The sequence below is a fragment of the Haliotis rufescens genome, unplaced genomic scaffold (assembly GCF_023055435.1).
Source record: "Haliotis rufescens isolate VD_foot unplaced genomic scaffold, xgHalRufe1.0.p SCAF_18, whole genome shotgun sequence".
Classification (NCBI taxonomy): domain Eukaryota; kingdom Metazoa; phylum Mollusca; class Gastropoda; order Lepetellida; family Haliotidae; genus Haliotis; species Haliotis rufescens.
The window spans coordinates 2,141,573-2,159,563 of NW_025963868.1; the positions used below are offsets into that span (position 1 = coordinate 2,141,573).

The 17,991-nt window shown below is 42.5% G+C and overlaps 1 protein-coding gene across 1 annotated transcript in view; it reads left to right on the forward strand.

The window, feature by feature from the left end:
• The window catches only part of LOC124120153 (multidrug resistance-associated protein 1-like), a 64,505-nt gene extending 47,878 nt beyond the window's left edge, over window positions 1–16,627 (forward strand). The window contains exons 25-33 of the mRNA XM_048398633.1: window positions 1,202–1,512; window positions 4,170–4,369; window positions 5,208–5,331; window positions 6,918–7,019; window positions 7,857–8,003; window positions 10,432–10,590; window positions 13,444–13,610; window positions 14,402–14,596; window positions 15,678–16,627. Coding sequence (XP_048254590.1) covers window positions 1,202–1,512; window positions 4,170–4,369; window positions 5,208–5,331; window positions 6,918–7,019; window positions 7,857–8,003; window positions 10,432–10,590; window positions 13,444–13,610; window positions 14,402–14,596; window positions 15,678–15,807 — 1,535 coding nt within the window. The 3' untranslated portion in view covers window positions 15,808–16,627. The remainder of the gene's footprint in view (window positions 1–1,201; window positions 1,513–4,169; window positions 4,370–5,207; window positions 5,332–6,917; window positions 7,020–7,856; window positions 8,004–10,431; window positions 10,591–13,443; window positions 13,611–14,401; window positions 14,597–15,677) is intronic.
• Window positions 16,628–17,991: the final 1,364 nt, after the last annotated feature.

A 17,991-nucleotide genomic window follows, 5' to 3' on the forward strand; every position in this document is an offset into this window, starting at 1 on the left:
GTGTACAATGCAGCAACCTCTCTCAGGGTAAGACAATCCAATACCTAGCTGTGTATAGTGCAGCAACCTTCTCTCAGGGTAAGACAATCCAATACCTAGCAGTGTATAGTGCAGCAACCTTCTCTCAGGGTAAGACAATCCATTACCTAGCTGTGTATAGTGCAGCAACCTTCTCTCAGGCTAAGACAATCCATTACCTAGCAGTGTACAGTGCAGCAACCTTCTCACAGGGTAAGACAATCCAATACCTAGCTGTGTACAATGCAGCAACCTTCTCTCAGGGTAAGACAATCCATTACCTAGCTGTGTATAGTGCAGCAACCTTCTCTCAGGGTAGGACAATCCAATACCTAGCAGTGTACAATGCAGCAACCTCTCTCAGGGTAAGACAATCCATTACCTAGCTGTGTACAATGCAGCAACCTCTCTCAGGGTAAGACAATCCATTACCTAGCTGTGTATAGTGCAGCAACCTTCTCACAGGGTAAGACAATCCATTACCTAGCTGTGTACAATGCAGCAACCTCTCTCAGGGTAAGACAATCCATTACCTAGCTGTGTATAGTGCAGCAAATTTCTCTCAGGGTAAGACAATCCAATACCTAGCTGTGTATAGTGCAGCAACCTTCTCTCAGGGTAAGACAATCCATTACCTACCAGTGTACAGTGCAGCAACCTTCTCACAGGGTAAGACAATCCAACACCTAGTTGTGTATAGTGCAGCAACCATCTCGCAGGGTAAGACAATCCATTATCTAGCTGTGTGCAGAGTACAGTACATTTTGTCCACCCAGTCAACAAGAATTACCGATGCCAACGTCTGTGTTTATCGAAATACATGCTAATCCGCTAGTCTAAGACTACTAAATTGTGCCGAAAACACGTAAAACTCGAATGATTGTACTCCTCATCGAATTGCAGCATTTGAGGACTGTAATTCTGATGCAGTTCGCAAGGCTGTAATTTTGCAACAAATTCGAACTGAATAAAACTGACAGAATATGTACACATAGTAAACATTTTTGTCTCGTTCAAACAATACTACCTTCAAGCGAGTTTTCAAGGTTGTAACGTGCTAACGTTGCTAACGTGCTTTATATCGTTAAAGAAAGACATGCTGCTTGAGCTTATTTCTGTGCTCATGCTCTTTTCGTTTTTGCTTTGCAGCTTTTCATCCCTCCCAACCTTATTATGCTTCCAGCCATCATGATATTCTTCTTCGTGGCTGCCACCTACACGCAGATGGTCCGTGCTGCTGCCACACTCCACCAGAACCTCCTGGACAACGTTCTCAGACAACCAATGGCATTCTTCGACACAACTCCAACGGGACGAATCATGAACCGCTTTACCCGCGATGTTGGAATTATTGACGGCCAGATGGCACGGATCTTGAGGCAATGGCTGAACAATTTGTCCAGGTTTATAACCATCATCTCCATCATCTCGTACAGCACGCCATTGTTTCTCGTAGTGGCCGTCCCAATACTGGTCCTTTACGTGGTGATACAGGTGAGAATAATGTGTCCAGGTTTATAACCATCATCTCGTACAGTACGCTATTGTTTCTCGTTGTGGCCGTCCCAATACTGGTCTTTACGTTGTGACAGAGGTGAGAACAATGTGTCCAGATTTATAACCATCATCTCCATCATCTCGTACAGCACGCCATTGTTTCTCGTCGTAGCCGTCCCAATACTGGTCCTTTACGCGGTGATACAGGTGAGAACAATGTGTCCAGGTTTATAACCATCATCTCCATCATCTCGTACAGCACGCTATTGTTTCTCGTCGTGGCCGTCCCAATACTTGTCCTATACGTTGTGATACAGGTGAGAACAATGTGTTCAGGTTTATAACCATCATCTCGTACAGTACGCTATTGCTTATCGTTGTGGCCGTCCCAAAACTGGTCCTTTACGTTGTGATACAGGTGAGAACAATGTGTCCAGGTTTATAACCATCATCTCGTACAGTACGCTATTGCTTATCGTTGTGGCCGTCCCAATACTGGTCCTATACGTTGTGATACAGGTGAGAACAATGTGTCCAGATTTATAACCATCATCTCCATCATCTCGTACAGCACGCCATTGTTTCTCGTCGTGGCCGTCCCAATACTGGTCCTTTACGTGGTGATACAGGTGAGAACAATGTGTCCAGGTTTATAACCATCATCTCCATCATCTCGTACAGCACGCTATTGTTTCTCGTCGTGGCCGTCCCAATACTGGTCCTTTACGTGGTGATACAGGTGAGAACAATGTGTCCAGGTTTATAACCATCATCTCGTACAGTACGCTATTGTTTCTCGTCGTGGCCGTCCCAATACTTGTCCTATACGTTGTGATACAGGTGAGAACAGTGTGTCCAGGTTTATAACCATCATCTCGTACAGTACGCTATTGTTTCTCGTCGTGGCCGTCCCAATACTGGTCCTTTACGTGGTGATACAGGTGAGAACAATGTGTCCAGGTTTATAACCATCATCTCCATCATCTCATACAGCACGCTATTGTTTCTCGTCGTGGCCGTCCCAATACTTGTCCTATACGTTGTGATACAGGTGAGAACAATGTGTTCAGGTTTATAACCATCATCTCGTACAGTACGCTATTGCTTATCGTTGTGGCCGTCCCAATACTGGTCCTTTACGTTGTGATACAGGTGAGAACAATGTGTCCAGGTTTATAACCATCATCTCGTACAGTACGCTATTGCTTATCGTTGTGGCCGTCCCAATACTGGTCCTTTACGTTGTGATACAGGTGAGAACAATGTGTCCAGGTTTATAACCATCATCTCGTACAGTACGCTATTGTTTCTCGTCGTGGCCGTCCCAATACTTGTCCTATACGTTGTGATACAGGTGAGAACAATGTGTCCAGGTTTATAACCATCATCTCGTACAGTACGCTATTGCTTATCGTTGTGGCCGTCCCAATACTGGTCCTATACGTTGTGATACAGGTGAGAAGATGTGGCCAGGTTCGTTACCATCATCTCATACAGCACGCCATTGTTTCTCGTCGTGGCCGTCCCAATATTGATCCTTTACGTTGTGATACAGGTGAGAACAATGTGTCCAGGTTCGTTACCATCATCACCATCATCTCATACAGCACGCCATTGTTTCTCGTTGTGGCCGTCCCAATACTGATCCTATACGTTGTGATACAGGCGAGAACAATGTGTCCAGGTTCGTTACCCTCATCACCATCATCTCATACAGCACGCCATTGTTTCTTGTTGTGGCCGTCCCAATACTGATCCTATACGTTGTGATACAGGCGAGAACAATGTGTCCAGGTTCGTTACCCTCGTCACCATCATCTCATACAGCACGCCATTGTTTCTTGTTGTGGCCGTCCCAATACTTGTCCTATACGTTGTGATACAGGCGAGAACAATGTGTCCAGGTTCGTTACCCTCGTCACCATCATCACATACAGCACGCCATTGTTTCTTGTTGGGGCCGTCCCAATACTGATCCTATACGTTGTGATACAGGTGAGAAGATGTGGCCAGGTTCGTTACCATCATCTCATACAGCACGCCATTGTTTCTTGTTGTGGCCGTCCCAATACTGATCCTATACGTTGTGATACAGGCGAGAACAATGTGTCCAGGTTCGTTACCCTCGTCACCATCATCTCATACAGCACGCCATTGTTTCTTGTTGTGGCCGTCCAAATACCGGTCCTATACGTTGTGATACAGGCGAGAACAATGTGTCCAGGTTCGTTACCCTCGTCACCATCATCTCATACAGCACGCCATTGTTTCTTGTTGTGGCCGTCCAAATACCGGTCCTATACGTTGTGATACAGGTGAGAAAATTGTGTCTCATGGCTGTTCCATTGCTGACATTAAATCTGTTTTCTGCACATAGTATGTCTCCCCATTTTTATTGTTATATCAGCTTTCATTGTTAACATACTCACCTGTGATAAGTAGCGGGTAGCATAGTGGTTTAAGCGTTCGCTCTTCACGCCAAAGACCCGGGCCCGTTTCCGACATGGGTACAATGTGTGAAGCCCATTCCTGGTGTCCCCTGTCGTGATATTGCTAAAAGCGGCGTAAAACCATACTCACTCGCTCACTCAATCACTATGTCATACACATACTACAATGAACGAAAATGGCTGCTTGATGTTCGGCTTCCACAGAGAATGTACATACCTACCTCCCGCCAACTGAGACGGAATGATTCCACTTCAAGATCACCGATCTTCCAACACTTTTCTGAGACAATCAGTGGCGCCACCTTAATACGAGCATATGGTATGGATAAGAGGTTCCTGCGTGAATTCCTGAGACGCGTTGACAGGAACAATATCTTCCACTATGCTGCTGTGTCTGCCAACAGGTGAGTTCTACTCTCAATCAACAGGTATGACATGTACTGTGTCAATGAAAAGGTGAGATATGTGCTGTGTCAATCAACAGGTGAGGTATGGGGTGTGTCAATCAACAGGTGAGGCATGGGGTGTGTCAATCAACAGGTGAGGTATGGGGTGTGTCAATCAACAGGTGAGGTATGTGCTGTGTCAATCAACAGTTGATGTATGTGCTGTGTCAATCAACAGGTGAGGTATGTACTGTGTCAATCAAAAGGAGAGGCACGTGCTGTGTCAATCAACAGGTGAGGTATGTGCTGTGTCAATCAATAGGTGAGGTATGTGCTGTGTCAATCAACTGATGAGGCACGTGCTGTGTCATTCAACAGGTGAGGTATGGGGTGTGTCAATCAACAGGTGAGGTATGTACTGTGTCAATCAACAGGTGAGGCATGTGCTGTGTCAATCAACAGGTGAGGTATGTGACGTGTCAATCAAAAGGTGAGGCACGTGCTGTGTCAATCAACAGGTGAGGTATGTACTGTGTCCCCAAACCATTGAGCCATGTTATGTGTCAATCAACAGGTGAGGCATATGAAGTGTCAACAGGTGAGTTCCATTTTCAATTAACTGGTGTATCGTGCGCTGCCATCCACCATGTCATGTTCAAGTCTACAGATGAGTCATGTCATGTTTCAGCCTTCATGTGTTAAAAGGTGTGTCATTCTACAGATGCGTCATGTGCTGGGTCAGATCTGACTGCCGATTGTTACCCAAATAAGCCTGTGAACCATTGATTGAAACATGTTCACCTTCACACTGAGTGGGAAGCAAGCAAATCACTAACTGCATTTCTGATATTTTCAGGTGGTTGAAAATTAGACTAGAATTCCTAGGTAATCTCGTCATCGTGAGCGCCGCCTTCTTTGCTGTGGTGACCCCGGGGGTGTCAGGTGGAATGGTGGGACTGTCTGTGATGTATGCTGTTCAGGTAGGACAATTGTGGGACCATCTTCCAATGGGAAGAGAGTTAACTGACTGTAAAAGTCCAGTTTCCACCCTTGCCAAAATAGTCCCCGTTGACCAATCAGATTCCACCTCCAATATCACTTGCACTTGCTTCAAAATGGCGGCGCAGACGATCTGATCGATAATCAAGATCTATATTGTTACAAAACGGGTCTTACTTTGCGAAGGGCATCAAATCACATGAGTACTTTGATTAAAAAAAAGAAACGGATTTGGAAAATATGGGAGTGTCTATGATGTAAGCTGTACAGGTGGAACAATATTATGACTATTTATAACACATATATAGGACAATAGTGGGACTGTCTGCCATGTACAGGTATGACTATAGTGGGACTGTCTGCCATGCAAAGCTATGACAATAGTGGGACTGTCTGCCATGCATTGGTATGACAATGGTGGGACTGTCTGCCTTGCACGGATATGATAATGGTGGGACTGTCTGTCATGTACTGGTATTATAATTGTTGGACTGTCTGTCATGAACAGATATGACAATGTTGGGACTGTCTGCCATGCACAGATATGACAATAGTGGGACTTTCTGCCATGTACAGGTATGACTATAGTGGGACTCTCTGTCATGTACAGGTATGACAATAGTGGAACTGTCTGCCATGTACAGGTATGACAATAGTGGAACTGTCTGTCATGTACAGGTATGACAATAGTGGAACTGTCTGTCATGTACAGGTATAACAATAGTGGAACTGTCTGTTATGTACAGGTATGACAATAGTGGAACTGTCTGTCATGTAGAGGTATGACAATACTAGAAACTTTCTGTCATGTACAGGTATGACAATAGTGGAACTGTCTGTCATGTACAGGCATGACAATAGTGGAACTGTCTGTTATGTACAGGTATGACAATTGTGGAACTGTCTGTCATGTACAGGTATGACAATAGTGGAACTGTCTGTCATGTACAGGTATTACAATAGTGGAACTGTCTGTCATGTACAGGCATGACAATAGTGGAACTGTCTGTTATGTACAGGTATGACACTAGTGGAACTGTCTGTCATGTACGGGTATGACAATAGTGGAACTGTCTGTCATGTACGGGTATGACAATAGTGGAACTGTCTGTCATGTACAGGCATGACAATAGTGGAACTGTCTGTCATGTACGGGTATGACAATAGTGGAACTGTCTGTCATGTACAGGTATGACAATAGTGGAACTGTCTGTCATGTACAGGTATGACAATAGTGGAACTGTCTGTCATGTACAGGTATGACAATAGTGGAACTGTCTGTCATGTACAGGTATGACAATAGTGGAACTGTCTGTCATGTACTGGTAGGATAATTGTGGGACTGTCTGTCATGTACTGGTATGATAATTGTGGGACTGTCTGCAATGCACAGCTATGACAATAGTGGAACTGTCTGTCATGCACAGCTATCACAATGGTGGGAATATCTGCCATGTACATTATACACGTAGGACAATGTTTGGGCTGACTCAGTACTCCTTATGTATTGCATATCTTAAATAATCATGATACTGAGTATGAATTATGATAACTTGTATGCTGCCAGGTGACGTCAGCGCTCAACATCCTGGTCCAGGTGACTACACAGCTGGAGACCAACATCGTGTCCGTGGAGAGGATCGTGGAGTACACAGAACTCCCTGCAGAGGTCAGTGTATAGAACTCCTTGGTCAGGGAGTACTTGTTGGAGAGTATGTGCCATGTGTCAGGTGATGGAGTGGTGGTTACTGTCGTGGTCAGGGAGTAGTGGTTATAGAATATTGGTCATGTGTCAGGTGGTTGAGACAAGCAGTGGTGATGGCTTTAATTATACAATGCAATTATCCCACTCATCCACTATATTAACATAATCTACCATCATATGTCAATAAGCAATTTTCTTCAAAATTGGTTTTGTGGGGGGTGTAACATTGTATAAAATATATCAGCCTCTATTTCATATATTTGCATTTTGTTTTCTGTAAAGGATGGCACAATGGTTAAGTTATAGTGGTTTTATTGCCAAAATACGATGGAATTAGTGTTTTACCTACTCACAAGATTTGAAAAAGAAGGGGAAAAAAACATGATTTTTATCAATATTTTCACTGAAAATTAGAATAACAGTTATATGAAACAAAACGTTTGCCTAATTCATATAACCGAACGCATTACCTGTAATCAAAGACATAATTTGGATAGCTTAATGACTAATAAAAATGTTACAGCCAAGTTTGTGAAATTATGCATTTTTCCTTCATTTTATGCAATTTTGACGCCGTGAAAATTTACGCACACACTTGCAAGCTTAGTACCAAATGAAAATTGTGTACATATACCTTCTTTATGCTTAAGTAAAGGTTAAAGGTATACAGGAAAATGTGGGAACGAAAATCTAAATTATGCCTCCTTTCCGCCGGTGGCCAACTGACTATTTGACAGTACTAGCATATCACCATGACCGAAAATGAGCGTCAGGTCACTGAGACTTTTCACCTTTTCCTAGGGAGCCTGGATAGTTGATGACCAGCGTCCACCGCCGGAGTGGCCGGAGGGAGGGCAGGTGGAACTAGACAACCTGCAGGTGAGGTACCGGCCGGAACTGGACCTGGTGCTGCAGGGGATAACAGCTCGTATCACACCTGGGCAGAAGGTTGGTCCACATTAAGTGAAACACTGACGGAATACATTATCCTAGATTCCATTTGGAACTTGGCCAGTGGCTGTTCCTCACTGGTGTGATAAGAGGGATTTGGCCAAATGTATTTAGCCCTAATGATTATTTATGAGAAGTTAGGAAGTAAAATTTGAGTGCAGATAGTACATGTTAGCTGTCTGAAGATACATGTCTACCAAGTTTATCATGCATTAAACATTATAGTAAGTTTGGTTTTACAGATAGATTCATGTAAGGGCTATGACAATTTCTATTTTTGTAGGCATTCTTTCTAAATGAAGGATACTTTCATTTTGCAAGACATCAATGGTTTATGATGCTACTTTTTAACAAATAAGACGACATATTTTTTATTTCTTGGTTTACGGATGCGCCGCTCTTTAAAAGTCCAAATGTTGAAAAAAATATTCAATTACAAATTACTCCTTTTTTTTATTACCGCCGATCTTTACTTTCAAAAATGCATTAAAAAAGATTAGGTTTCCTCGTCAAGTGTAAAGTAAAGGGACGTCACTCTGATATTTCTCGCTGGGATCCTTCTCTAATACCATCAAAGCGTGTCAACGCAAAGCGCCGTCGTGACCAGTTTAATCGTCGACCGTGCTGCCAAAATGGCAGGCGCCTTTCATACATTTTACCACGACATGAATATTGTTATTTTGCCATTTGTGCACAAGCTGGATGCCAGGGATGTTAGAAAATGAACAAAATTTTACAAGATTGTCTTAGGCCGCGATTCCGCGATATTCTCGCATAGTTGTCATAGATATCGCATCAACATTCATTCAGCACGACAACAAAACATAAGAATATTCTTCTAAAGTAGACAATGAACAGAAATATAAATGATAATGGATTTTTTTATACTAATATTTTGAAATAATTGCAGTTGAATAATTAATGTTCGAAAATATCGGAGGAGATATCAATATAATCTAGTAACATTAATTGCAACACAATTCGAATCTTAAAATTTCCCATGGAATTAATATTATTAAAATGGTTTAAAACTTCATTTCGGTTTCATTTGTCAAAATGTCTCATTTCAATCAATATTTTATGTCAAATATAATTTGAATGTCAACACCAGTTAGATAAGGACTAGAACAGAATTTAGTCTAAAACCTGTGTACATTCTCCAAAGTGGATAAAATTGTTTACTAAAATGTAGGCAGGATCCATTTTGCCAGCAAAGTCGTTTCATTGATGTTCTAAATGTTTCATGTGTGCAACGATACCGGAATTCAATCTGAATCGATATAGTATTCAAATATGAATCGATGCAGGTAAGTATGTATCGCGTATCGTATCGCCTGCATCGATATATAGGTAAATCGTGGCATTCCTAGCAAATATCCTCTATCGCAAAGGCTCTTTAAACACAATGTTCATTCCTAATACAGGATATGCAACAGATGTGCTAAAGATGGTGTTAAACATATCTGTTTCCTCTGGCCCAGGTTGTTGTTAAACATGTCTGTTTCCTCTGGCCCAGGTTGCTGTTAAACATCTGTGTTTCCTCTCGACCGGGTTGGTGTTAAACATGTCTGTTTCCTCTCGCCCAGGCTGGTGTTAAACATGTCTGTTTTCTCTCGTCCAGGTTGATGTTAAACATGTCTGTTTCCTCTGGCCCAGGTTTGTGTTAAACATCTCTGTTTTCTCTGGCCCAGGTTGTTGTTAAACATGTCTGTTTCCTCTGGCACAGGTTGGTGTTTAACATGTCTGTTTCCTCTGGCCCAGGTTTGTGTTAAACATGTCTGTTTCCTCTGGCCCAGGTTGGTGTTAAACATGTCTGTTTCCTCTCGCCCAGGCTGGTGTTAAACATGTCTGTTTCCTCTGGCCCAGGTTGGTGTTAAACATGTTTGTTTCCTCTCGCCCAGATTATTGTTAAACATGTCTGTTTCCTCTCGTCCAGGTTTGTGTTTAACATGTCTGTTTCCTCTCGCCCAGGTTGGTGTTAGACATGTCTGTTTCCTCTGGCCCAGGTTGGTGTTAAACATGTCTGTTTCCTGTCGCCCAGGTTTGTGTTAAACATGTCTGTTTCCTCTCGTTCAGGTTGGTGTTAAGCATGTATGTTTCCTCTGGCCCAGGTTTGTGTTAACATGTCTGTTTCCTCTCGTTCAAGTTGGTGTTAAACATCTCTGTTTCCTCTGGCTCAGGTTTGTGTTAAACATGTCTGTTTCCTCTCGTTCAGGTTGGTGTTAAGCATGTCTGTTTCCTGTCGCCCAGGTTGGTGTTAAACATGTCTGTTTCCTCTGGCCCAGGATGGTGTTAAACCTGTCAGTTTCCTGTCGCCCAGGCTGGTGTTAAGCATGTCTGTTTCCTCTGGCCCAGGTTTGTGTTAAACATATCTGTTTCCTCTCGCCCTGGTTGGTGTTAACCATGTTGTTTTCCTCTCGTTCAGGTTGGTGTCGTTGGCAGGACAGGGGCAGGTAAGTCATCCTTAACATTGGCCCTGTTCCGCATCCTGGAGGCTGAAGGGGGAAGTATCACGATAGACGGACAGGACATCGCCAACATAGGTCTGCATGACCTCCGTTCCAGACTGACCATCCTACCACAAGTGAGTTGTATGCTCCCCAGGTGCTGATAATGGAAATCCAGTGCACACTGATCCCTTGACCAGAGTCATGATTTTCTGCTATGAACATTGTTTAGGTTGTGCTTTTGTGGCAATACCAATATGCACCTTTTGGGAAAGCACATACAGTAAAAGGGTGGTCGGGTAGCCTTGTGGTTAAAACGTTCGCTCGTAACGCGGAAGACCCTGGTTTTGTCCCACAACAAAGATATCCTTGCATATGCCTCAGACACCCGCCACCTATTCAGCAGACTACACAGGGTTCATTGAGAACTATGGTGGCCGAGAGGGGACATTGCTTTCTCGCTTTCTCATTCTATTGCTTTCTCATTCTATCGCCTTCTCGCTTTATCGCTTTCTCGCTTTATCGCTTTATCGCTCTATTGCTTTCTCGCGGTATAGCAATATTCCCTCTTGGCCACTATATGGGTCGCATGTGTTATGAGTTTCTATACGATAAAAAGTATGTACATAAAACAATATTAATGAATTGCTAAACTTGACCTCAGTGGGCGGAGGCTGTGGTTGGTTTAAATCATAAAAGAAAACTGAGATTTTTCCAGTCATATTTTAAATTATACATATGGATGGAATGTTGAAATTTTCTCACTGTCTACTCAAACATAATTTAACAGTACGGACGAAGGGGCTTTTACGGATTTCTGCGTAAATTTGATTGATTTATGGCCCTATTGAGAGTTTTATTGGATCCCCCACCCCCAGGCCAAGTTATGAAAACAAACAGCAAATAACATTGCTGAGTAGTACGTACTTCCTAAAAAACAATAGTGTTTTCCTAAAAACAACACTTAGGTTATATCAATGTTTATTCTATTTGCGGAGTAGATGTCATCAAAGTGGAAGTCCTCACCCAAGCAATAGTAATACTACCGGATGTCCATTATGTAATTTCTAGTTTTGGGATGACATATTGTTCTCAGTAACTGTAATGTGGAAATAGATAGTTGATTAGTTTTATATTCATGTTGGTATTTCCGCTTATCAAAGTGTGCGAGTGAGGCCGTCTTATCAACAGTCGTTACTGAGACATAAATGCAAAGTTAAATTAATTAAGTCTACTCTCATATTTTGCATTTATAATTAACTCTAACGTTAATTTCAAGATAGAAGCGATAAAGCGATAAAGCGAGAAAGCGGTAGAGTGAGAAAGCATTATTTCCCATAATGCCGTACATTAAAACGGTTTTTGCTGATATTTAGTGATCCATTTCTATAATTATCACCGCTATTTTGCCTCTTATAATAATATTTTAAGCATCTTGTAGTAGATAGATATGTTACTAATACATATATAATTTTGATGTGAGTTATGTAGTTATCTACTACATTTTTACACAGACAATGAGTCAGACACACACACAAACAAACACACAGACAAACATAATGTTGACAAAACTATACTTAAGATATACATAAAATCTTACAATGATAGCTGAATTAACATAGGTTATAGACAATCGTAGTAATGCATTTCATATTGTTATCAACTTTAACTGTGTGGCTACTCTAATTATTATGTCTCTCAATATGTGTAATTTACACAACCACATATCAACTGTGGTAACGCCACGACGATAGGGGCAGTGGGGTAGCCTAGTAGTTAAAGCGTTCGCTCGTCAAGTCGAAGACCAAGTTCCATTCCCCACATGGGTACAATGTGTGAAGCCCGTTTCTGGTGTTCCCCGCCGTGATATTACTGGATTATTGTTGAAAGCGACGTGAAACCATTCTCACTCACTCACAGCGGTGTTTATCAAATTACTATATGCAAGTACATAATTTATACTTGTAGATTTGCACAAGACAAGAGACACAATTCAAGTTAAACATACATCAAATGACAAAAAGAATATTTTCAGACAACTGAATGACACACTGTAACATCATATACGACCGAAAACATGTTATAGTACAACCATAATTATAAGATTGTATTTTTGCAAAACAATTAGTCATGACTAATTAACCATAGTCTTCTTAACTTCTTTTGAAAAGTATACATTTAGATTTTAACCTGATTTATTTAGAGCGTATTGCCATGATCTGCCGCGCGCTTTCGGCGTGATGGTCACATACAACTCAATAGGGCCGTAAATCAACCAATCACATTTTACTCAAAACTACTTAAATAGTGAGAAAAGTTCAAAATTCCCTCCCAATTGCAGCAGAGATCACATGCGACCCCTAAAGTTGGTCAAGAGGGGATATTGCTCAACCGCGGGAAAGCAAAAAAGCGAGAAAGCGAGAAAGCGAAAAAGCGATAGAGCAATAAAGCGATAAAGCGAGAAAGCGATGTCCCCTCTCGGCCACCATAGAGAACGACTGCACTGCTTGATTCGGTGCCTGTTGTCTGTATTCACGTCACTGATCACATTTTCACAAACCATACTATTTAGCGACCACTTATCGCCGAGGACCAATTATTGCCAACTCGCCGTTATAGCGCGCCACATTTTACTTTTTCTCGTTGCCATTAGAAGAGAAAGATATTTATCCGAAAATGATGAACAAAACGACTCTTGTGAGGAAATATTTTTAAAAAACTAATTCACGCGAAAAAATAAATCCAACAACACGATGATGCACTTTCAATTCTGTCATTGCTCTCAATCTGTCTGTCATTTCTTTCCTAAAATACAATTCTGAAACCTATTTGAGCTATATTTCCAAAACATGACGAGAGATCCTATTCCTAGTAACCAGAAGCATATGTCAACTTGGCCAGACTACTACCCTTATGAACATGTTATTTTCTGGAATAATGTTAAGTTTAGGTTTAGCTTAACTTCAGCTAAAAAAAGATAAATCTCCCAGGACCCTGTGCTGTTTTCTGGATCTCTGCGCATGAACCTGGACCCATTTGATGCTCACTCTGATGAGGAAGTATGGCAAGCCCTGGAGCAGGCTCATCTCAAGGCCCACGTTACCGCCCTCCCCGCCGGACTACAGCATGAGTGTGAGGAAGGGGGACAGAATCTGAGGTAGGGTCACTCCCTCCCTGACGGACTATAGCATAAGTGTGAAGAAGGGGGACAGAATCTGAGGTAGGGTCACTCCCACCCTGACGGACTACAGCATGAGTGTTAGGAAGGGGGACAGAATCTGAGGTAGGGTCACTCCCTCCCTGACGGACTATAGCATGAGTGTGAGGAAGGGGGTCAGAATCTGAGGTAGAGTCGCTCCCTCCCTGACGGACTACAGCATGAGTGTGAGGAAGGGGGTAGAATCTGAGGTAGAGTCACTCCCTCCCTGACGGACTATAGCATGAGTGTGAGGAAGGGGGGCAGAATCTGAGGTAGAGTCACTCCCTCCCTGACGGACTACAGCATGAGTGTGAGGAAGGGGGACAGAATCTGAGGTGAAGTCCCTCTCTCCCATCCTCCCTCCCTACCTCACAACCTCCCTGTAGAACTATAACCTGATTTTAAAAGGTGTGTCGAGAGGGGTGGGGGGAGGGGTGTGTGTGGGTTTGTGTGGGTGGGGGGTGTTTTAGGGGTCTATCTAGCCCGTACTGTCTGACAGAAGATCACTGTAGTGTGTTGTATACCAGTGTAGGACAGCGACTGTTGGTCTGTCTAGCCAGTACTGTCTGACAGAAGATCACTGTAGTGTGTTGTATTCCAGTGTAGGACAGCAACAGTTGGTCTGTCTAGCTCGTAGTGTTTGACACTGGACCAATCTAGTATGTTGTGTTACAGTGTAGGACAGCGACAGTTGGTCTGTCTAGCTCGTACTGTCCGACACTAGATGAAGCTTGTGTGTTGTATTCCAGTGTAGGACAGCGACAGTTGGTCTGTCTAGCTCGGAGTCTGCTGAGGAGGACTAAGGTGTTGATCCTGGACGAAGCCACAGCAGCTGTCGACATGGAGACGGATGAACTCATCCAGAACACCATCAGGACCGCCTTCAGTGACTGTACAGTCATCACTATAGCTCACAGGCTGAATACTATCCTAGACTATGACAGGTCAGTGCGTCATCACTATAGCTCACAGGCTGAACACTATCCTAGACTATGACAGGTCAGTATGTCATCACTATAGCTCACAGGCTGAACACTATCCTAGACTATGACAGGTCAGTGTGTTGTCACTGTAGGTCACAGGCTGAACACTATCCTAGACAATGACAGGTCAGTGCGTCATCACTATAGCCCACAGGCTGAACACTATCCTAGACAATGACAGGTCAGTGTGTTGTCACTGTAGGTCACAGGCTGAACACTATCCTAGACAATGACAGGTCAGTGTGTTGTCACTGTAGCCCACAGGCTGAACACTATCCTAGACAATGACAGGTCAGTGCGTCATCACTATAGCCCACAGGCTGAACACTATCCTAGACAATGACAGGTCAGTGCGTCATCACTATAGCCCACAGGCTGAACACTATCCTAGACAATGACAGGTCAGTGCGTCATCACTATAGCTCACAGGCTGAACACTATCCTAGACAATGACAGGTCAATGTGTCATTACTATACCTCACAGGCTGAACACTATCCCAGACTATGACAGATCAGTGTGTCATCACTGTAGCTCACAGGCTGAACACTATCCTTCACTATGACAGGTCAATGTGTCATTACTATAGTTCACAGGCTGAACACTATCCCAGACTATGACAGATCAGTGTGTCATCACTGTAGCTCACAGGGTGAACACTATCCTTCACTATGACAGGTCAATGTGTCATTACTATAGCTCACAGGTTGAACACTATCCTTCACTATGACAGGTCAGTGTGTCATCGCTATAGCTTACTGGCTGAACACTATCCTAGACTATGACAGGTCAATGTGTCATCACTGTAGCTCACAGGCTGAACACTATCCTAGACTATGACAGGTGAGTGTGTCATCACTATAGCTCACAGGCTGAACACTACCCCAGACTATGACAGGTCAGTATGTCATCACTATAGCGCACAGACTGAACACTATCCGAGTCTATATCAGGTCTGGTGACCTGACTGACTCAGAGTGTACTTATACGATCCCCAAAGCACATCACCAATTATATAATATTAATAGTCATTTTTTGTTTCAGGATCCTTGTGTTGTCTGCAGGCCAGATCCTGGAGTTTGATACCCCGGACAGACTCCTGCAGGACAAGGCTGGTGCCTTCTACAGCCTGGCCAGGGATGCCGGCATAGTCAGTTCATGTCAGTCTCAGTAGGGCAATATGGACATAAGCATAGGTGATGCAACCACCAGTGAATATGGACATTAGCATATATGATGCAACCACCAGTGAATATGGACATTAGCATATATGATGCAACCACCAGTGAATATCGACATTAGCATATATGATGCAACCACCAGTGAATATCGACATTAGCATATATGATGCAACCACCAGTGAATATCGACATTAGCATATATGATGCAACCACCAGTGAATATCGACATTAGCATATATGATGCAACCACCAGTGAATATCGACATTAGCATATATGATGCAACCACCAGTGAATATCGACATTAGCATATATGATGCAACCACCAGTGAATATCGACATTAGCATATATGATGCAACCACCAGTGAATATCGACATTAGCATATATGATGCAACCACCAGTGAATATCGACATTAGCATATATGATGCAACCACCAGTGAATATCGACATTAGCATATATGATGCAACCACCAGTGAATATCGACATTAGCATATATGATGCAACCACCAGTGAATATCGACATTAGCATATATGATGCAACCACCAGTGAATATCGACATTAGCATATATGATGCAACCACCAGTGAATATCGACATTAGCATATATGATGCAACCACCAGTGAATATCGACATTAGCATATATGATGCAACCATCATCGATGAAACCACCAGGGAATAATATCGATTTAATAGTGCTAGCCCCCTGATAGACCATGCCGCAGTTGAACATAAATACCCAACCAAGAAAACAGTATACTGACTCCGAGCCGACCGTTCCTTGTTGTACCCCCTTAATACCGAGCGCCAGGCAGGGTAACAACAAGTACCATCTTTTTACGTCTTTTGGTATGATGCGGCCGGGAATCGAACCCTTGAACTTCCGCTCACCGGGCAGACGCTCTACCACTAGACCACGGAGGCAGTCTGAGCATCACAGACTAGCTCCAGTGTTAATGTGTGGATGTAGATGGTCTCCATCAGCGTCTTGGCGAGGCTCCATGTACATATGGTTGCATGTACAGTAAACTACGGTTATAACGAACACGCTTATAACGAACAAACGGATATAACGAACTTACTTTTTTGGTCCCGACTATTTGCTGTAGTTATGCTGTATATATGCTTATAACGAACTACGGTTATAACGAACTAAAATTAGTAGTCCCTTTGAGTTCGTTATAACCGTACTTTACTGTATCTCTATCACATTCACACCACTTGGCTAATACAGTAAACTAGGGTTATAACGAACACTCTTATAACGAACTGACGGACATAACGAACTGTTTTGGGGTATGTATATATGTTGTATGTATGCTTGTAACAAACTACGTTTATAACGAACATCCTTAGAACGAACTGACGGACATAACGAACTGTTTTGGGGTATGTATATATGTTGTATGTATGCTTGTAACAAACTACGTTTATAACGAACATCCTTAGAACGAACTGACGGACATAACGAACTGTTTTGGGGTATGTATATATGTTGTATGTATGCTTGTAACAAACTACGTTTATAACGAACATCCTTAGAACGAACTGACGGACATAACGAACTGTTTTGGGGTATGTATATATGTTGTATGTATGCTTATAACAAACTACGTTTATAACGAACATCCTTATAACGAACTGACGGACATAACGAACTGTTTTGGGGTCTGTATATATGTTGTATGTATGCTTATAACGAACTACGTTTATATCGAATTAAAATGTGAGATTCCTTTGAGTTCGTTATTACCGTAGTGTACTGTACACTGTGCAGATGGTATTCCTAAATGACTTGTAATATTCGAGGGTTATTATACTCAACCAGTTCACCATGCTCTGATTTTTATACAAATCGAAAATAAACACCATTGTCACCAAATAAATTGATGGAACACTGATATATTGCCACAGTAGTTATTTGTTTTTTTATGTTCAACTGTCTGTCAAGCAGGAATCTAGCAGGACTAGCTACAAACTCGGAGGGCTAGTGAAATAGGTCTTGCACTGGACTGGTGACCTGGGCTATTCCTAGAAAATGTAATTTATAATGCCAGTATTGACGAACGTTCCTTTTTAAATTTTCGAACGGAAATACGAGATATATTTTACTGTGTGATGCTTCTGCATCGCACCAGTTGGATTATACTGGGATGTTGTGTTATCTTTATTTAACA